This window comes from Nannospalax galili, unplaced genomic scaffold (assembly GCF_000622305.1).
Source record: "Nannospalax galili isolate Female #2095 unplaced genomic scaffold, S.galili_v1.0 scaffold461, whole genome shotgun sequence".
NCBI classification, from domain to species: domain Eukaryota; kingdom Metazoa; phylum Chordata; class Mammalia; order Rodentia; family Spalacidae; genus Nannospalax; species Nannospalax galili.
This window is the reverse complement of record NW_008349975.1, coordinates 1,408,264-1,414,901: the sequence shown is the minus strand read 5'-3', so window position 1 is coordinate 1,414,901 and position 6,638 is coordinate 1,408,264. Positions and strand designations below refer to the sequence as shown.

General features: G+C 36.1%; 1 protein-coding gene across 1 annotated transcript in view; it reads left to right on the top strand.

The window, feature by feature from the left end:
- Scrg1 (stimulator of chondrogenesis 1) overlaps nucleotides 1–2,219 on the top strand; it is a 28,553-nt gene extending 26,334 nt beyond the window's left edge. The window contains exon 3 of the mRNA XM_008847137.1: nucleotides 1,991–2,219. Within this exon, the coding sequence (XP_008845359.1) occupies nucleotides 1,991–2,045 (55 nt within the window). The 3' untranslated portion in view covers nucleotides 2,046–2,219. The remainder of the gene's footprint in view (nucleotides 1–1,990) is intronic.
- The last annotated feature ends 4,419 nt before the right edge of the window (nucleotides 2,220–6,638 follow it).

The window sequence follows — 6,638 nt, the reverse complement described above, 5'->3', positions numbered from 1 at the left end:
AAAATATATATATATATTAAACAAGCTAATGAACAGTATGAAGTAAGTATCTGGACAGAAAAGTTTTAATACTGGCCAAAGAAAGATTTTCTAGTTCCACATATAAGATAGCTAGAAATGAATTAATGAAAGTTCAAAACAATTTACTTTGTGGAAAATACATTAAGTGTTAAGTATCAAACAATGATAGAGTAAATCTATAAATATTTTTAGATCTTGATTTAATTTCAAATACGAAAATGTTGGACATTTCATACTGTTTCAAATTACTTTCAACACCTGATATCCTGTTTTCATTCTTCCAAGAAACCTGTTAAGGTAGAAAAGGCAGATATAATTATCATAGCAAGGAATGGAAGAGACTTGAAATGACCAGCACTATCTGGTTAGTGTGGAGACTAAAACTCAGATTTGGATCAGTTATTTTTTTCTACCGAGCCAGTTGGTTCCCAAAGTGAGGTTTCGAAAATAGTTCCTGTTAAAAGTGCACATCTGTCCTTGGACCCCACTCCAGAGCTACTGAATCAGAAACTGGAGGTTGGAACCTCCAATATCAACAAAATCTCTGGGTGATTCTGTTGCACAATGAAGCTTTAGAATCACTGTAATAAATGATGTTACAAGAATTTGTATTAATTAATCCCATGAACTAATTTTTCTTATACCATATAAATTAAAATGCCAACTAATTAAAACACAGTGCTAGTTTTTCATTATTGGATGACTTTAAGTCAATTTACTAAAGCGGCCTTATATTTATTTTTTGAAATAACTTAGTGATTATTATTATTAATAGATTTTAAACAGAAGTATGGACATAAAGAAATAATTTCTCCTTGACTTTGGAATACTTTTTTTCCCAGTAGTTACAGAATTTCTTTGATATTTCTAATAAGTCAGAATCATAATACCACCCTATACACATATATAATTTTATATTATCCCATGCATTTTTATACATTACCTTAAATGATCTCTCCTACTAAAAAAATAAGAATAGTTTTAGAAATATTTCTCTCTCAAGGTTGGAGTGATGACTCAGCACTTAAGAGCACTTGGTGCTCTTGCAGAGGACTTGAGTTTGGTTCCTAGCACCCACAAGGCTGCGAACAACTCAATGCCCTCTTCTGGCCTCTGCAGGCACCAGGCATACACATGGTACATATACATACGTACAAGTAAAAGACTCATACACATAAGAGTAAAACTTTTTTTAAATTTCTTGGAGCTAGAGAGATGTCTCTGGATCAATCAAGAGCATTGGCTACTCTTGCAGAGGATCCAGGTTCAGTTCCCAGCACCCATATGGCAGCTAACAATCTCTGTAACTCCAGTTCCAGGGGATCTGATGCCCTCTTCTGTCTTATGCAGGCATTACATGCATGGGTGCACTTAAATACATGCCCACAAAACATTCATATACATATAAGTAAATAAATAAAAATTTCTTTTTGCATAAAATCTAGAAAGTTAATGATTTTTTTTTTGGTCTTTTGAGACAGGGTCTCCCTGTAGCCCCAGCTGGCCTGGAACTCGCTATGTAGACCAGACCTCACAGAGATCTTCCTGCTTCTGCCTCCCAAGTGCTGGGACTAAAGGTGTGTGCCACTATGCCAAGCTTTTTTTCATTTAGTGATTTTCTAAGACATGTCTAATGATCTTTTTTTCTTACCTGTACATTTAAATTTCATAACCCATATCAAATAAGTGAAGTTTTCTACATAAAGTTTTGAAATACTTAACTTGCCCTTTTTATTATAGATAAATAATAGCATAAAATTAATGGAAAATGGGTAAAGAAACACCCATTACTTTCTTGGTCTTTGTGGCTCTTGTGGGAAGTCCTTCCACTCACTTCTTTGTATTTTATTTACCTAATAAGAACAGTTGCATCTGAAATCCTGAAAATCACTGTCCACTTTTTAACTCAGAAAAAGGCTAACATCTATCTTAGCTTCCAGCTGAGTTTAATTGATGTTGTTTCTTTCAGAGACATCTTCTTTGGACCAGAGATCTCCTTTGTGATCCCTTGTGACAATCACTGAGGATCTTCGTGTATACTGGAGAACATGATCCCTAGTTTCCCACACATTGTATCGGTATAACCAAATTTCTAATCTCTATCCAGGGCAATAAAGCAAAGATTCTATGAAGTCTGATTTGTTCAGGACGAATATGTCTGTGTTAGACAAGCAGTAATAAAAGTTAAGTCAATTGGGCTTTTCTCTGTGGATATCATTTGCACTGATTAAAACATTTGACTGGAGACTTTTTATTTATGAGGTGTTCACGACACTTGGTAAAAGAATCCTGTCCCCTAATGGATAACCACAAGCCTGGCTCCAAGACTCAGAATTTTCAGTTGTTGGTAGATGGTTTTTGACCAGGCAAATTTAACAGAATCAGGCACTGATTGAACTTTTGGAAGGGACATTACAAATTTCCTAGTAAGAAAGAAAAACAATTGTTAAGTACATGTTGTGTGTGCCAAGTCTTTAAGTACATTCTAATTTTATTGTCTGGAAAAACTACAAAATCCTTTTGGGTAATAGTCTTAGTTTCATTTTTCTAACTCAAATTTAAGATATTAGCTAAAAATCAAAGCAGAATTTGAACAGAGCTCATATACTATACACACTCACAAACAAGTTTATATCTTTAAGACCATGATATATATGCCTGAAAATGCACTTTAAAAGTCACAATACAATAGGACTGAAGATGTAGCTCAGTTGGTCGATGCCTGCCTAGCATGCATGGAGCCATGGGTTTGAACCTCAGCACTGTATAAACTTGGCATGACTGCACATGCCTCTTAGCACTGGGGAGGTAAAGGTAGAAGGATCAGAAGTTCAAGGTTATCTTCAACTACATAAGTTTGAGTACAGCCTAGGTTACATGAGATCTTGCCATAAGAAGAAGGGGGAGGGGGGGCAGGAGAGATGGCTCAGTGGTTAAGAACACTAATTGCTCTTGCAGAGACCACAGGTTCAATTCCTAGCACCCACATGGTGGCTCACACCATTCATAACTCCAGTTCCAGTGGATCCAACACCCTCTTCTGGTCTCTGTGGGCATTGCACACATGTGGTACACTTACATACATGCAGGCAAAATACTCATACACATTAAATAAATTTTAAAAGACAAAAACAAATAACGGAATTTAAGTTGCAAATTCTAACAGTAAATAAAACAGCAGGCTTCAAAGACATTTTATAATGGTCAGGAGACAACTTTAGGTTACAGACTCATGTTTTAAAACATTGTGCTGACTCACAGTAGCTATAAGGTTAATTTTAGAAAGCCTTTCATGTTATAAAAATGTGTTACATGCTTGCTAGGTACTAGCCATTATTAAGATTCTTGGCTACTAATAATGAATAAGGTAAACATGTCAGGGCTGATGAGATGGTTCAGCAGTTAAGATCATTAACTGTTCTTTCAGAGGACCTGGGCTCAGATCCCAACACCTACATGGTGGCTCACAACCATCTGTAACTCCAGTTCCAAGGGATCCAATACCTTCTTCTATCCTCTGGGGGCACCAGGCATGCACATGGTGCACATACATATAACAAAATATTCATAGTTATCAAAAAAGCCAGGCATGTTAGTACATACCTTTAATCCTAACAGAGGCAGAGGCAGATGCAGGCAGATCTCTATGAGATCAAGGCCAGCCTGGTCTGCATAGCAAGTCCCAGGCCAGCTAGGGCTACAGGAGGACCCTGTCTCAAAAAAAAATCTTAAAAGACAGACATATCCCTCTGAGAATGTGTTCTAACAAAGCTGTAGTCCTAATAAACATTGATAAGCATGAAGCCTGCTACAGAGGAATTTAGAGGATACTGGAAAAAATATTATGAGAAAAAGTTTGAGACACACCATATCTTTCAGGCAGTCTAAGAGATACCATTTTGTGACAGGGGAAAAAAAAAACAAGATCATTTCAATGAAGGTCCTTGATTTGTTTCTGAAGACCCCATTGGGAACAGTAACACATCTACTCCGTACTCAGTGTTACTGGGCTGGGTCAAATATTTTTGTGGTAATAACAATTCAGTTCCTCTTAGAATCTTTACACTTATATAACCTCATATAAAGTATATGAAGAAACTGAATTGTTAAATAAGTTCTATCTAGATAGCACATGATCTCATTGATCTGTCTTCACTGAATGAACTGATAATAAAATTAGATTGTCAGTAAGGGAAGTCTTATAACCCTTCTGGAGCAGAATATCAGGCAAGAAAAATAAATAAAATGATCGGTAAACCTGCTTTGTTTTTTGCTTTCTCTGAGGGAGAAACATTAAGACTCCAGTATCTCTGTAACTGACATATGGGCATGAAAATTGATAAAAGGCAATAATATATTTTTTTAAGGTTTCTTTACAAATATTTTATTATTTTCATTTTACATGCATGAGTGTTATGCCTGGGAGTGTGTAAGTGCACCCATGTTGTGTAATGCCTACAGAGGTCAGAAGAGAGTGCTGTTCCCCTGGAACCGGAGTTATAGATGGTTTTTAGCCACCATATGGGTACTGGGAACCCAAATCAGGTCCTCTCTAAGAGCAGCCAGTGCTTTTAACTGCTGAGCCTAACAATGCCTTTTGAAGAAGCATTTCCTCAGCTGGGCATGGTGGTACACACCTTTAATTCCAGTACTTGGGAGGCAGAGGCAGGGGGATCTCCATGAGTTCAAGACCAGTCTGGTCTACATAGTGAGTTCCAGACCAGTTGGGGCTATAGGAAGACACTGTCTCAAAAAGAAGCATTTCCTCACTACTGCAGTCAAAATCTGGTGAGAAAATACTATTGAATAAATTGAGGTGGTGACCACCATCTTTTCTCAGCACTTGGGATGATAAAAAATTCAAAGTCCTCTTCAGATACATTAGAATACAAAAGATCCTATCTCAAAACAAACAACAACAAAGACAGAGAGAAAAAAAACACTATTTGAAAATGAAATTAAAGTACATTCATTAGGAAATGAACCTACCTTTCCTAAAGGTAGATAAACCCTACCTTTCTCTGTATTACCAAATAACTGAAGACATCAATGTTCATGCAAATCCTGAAACTTTTTGACTTGGTCAAAATGTTTTTAAAAGCAAACATTTAACTCACATTGATGAACAGATCTTTTCTTTTTCCAATGAATGTTATACAAAAAGACAATTAAGCTTTTATTAAAAATTTCCTACCAATGAACACAGTAGGTGCTGCCTTTCCCTCTGTTCTATGGGCAAAAATGTCAAGGTCTACACACATAAAGTTATGGAAGGCTACATTATCAGGGAGCAACAGAACTGGAGTTTGAATATGTTGTATCTACTCCAGCATCTAGTTTGAACCACCACATTATTTAATCTACTTCCTTTTCAGAAAAGCAAACATCTTCTTGATAGGACACGGAATTGCACATTTCAGATAGATCATATATGCCAAACTTTTAATTTGTACTTTATTATTTTTATGTGCATAAGAGTGTTGCCTGCATGTATATAAGTCCACCTGTGTCCTGCAATGCTCACAGAGGTCAGAAGAGACTGTCAGATCCCCTGGAACAGGAGTTACGGACAGCTGTTAGCTGTCATGTGGGTGCTGGGATTCAACCTGGGTCCCCCCAAGAGCAGTCAGTGCTTTTAACCACTGAGCCATCTCTTCAGCCCCATGTCAAACACTTTCTGAATATGAAGTTCTGCATTTTGATCACTGGCTTTCTGTTCCCTTGTTTTTGCTATTAGTCTATGTTGCTGACTATAGAGTCAACAGTGATAGTTACTCATAACTCATCTCTTCTTGGTAAGATTCTTCTTTTCCTTATGATGCAGAAAAGGTTCTTGAAATGTTTTTGCTGGAAAGAGGTACTGATCCTAAAGGATTACGAGAGAATTGAAGGAAGCACAGAAACCAAAGTAATGAGCAAGAACTATTAGAAAAAGGGAAGGCTAAGTATGAACATTCATAGATCATTTTACAATTTTATCTTCCTTATAATCGCTAAGAAGCACATGAGTTCTTTCAATACTTACCTAAAAAAAAAAGACAAAAATGCTTGCTTTCACCCAAATCCCAGCCAGAGCAACTTGTCACCAAATTAGAAAGGGATATTTATAACTATCCTTAGTTACATGTTAGAAAAGCCTATGTACACACACACACACACACACACACACACACACACACACACACAAACTGCTAAAGCTAATAAACCTAGCACAGTTGTTGCAGGGTCAACATGTAAAATCAGTTATTTTTATACCAGGAATGAGCAATACAGAAAAGAAATTAAGAATACAATTCAATTTACAATAGGAACACAAAATAAAATGCCTACCAATACATTTAACCAAGGCGTTTAAAGATTTGTACATTGGATATAATAAAACGCTACTTTAAAAAAAAAAAAAACTAAAGAAGACCTAAACAAATGAAAAGACATCTCAGGTTCTGGATTAGAATACTTAATATAATTCAGCTGGGAATCTTAAAATACTGTGCATAGTCAAAGCAATTCCATCAGAAAAACAAAGAGAAACATCATTTCAAATTCATATGGAATTACAAGAGACCCAGAATAGTCAAAATAATATTAAGAAGAAAAGCAAAGAATTTACAATTCTT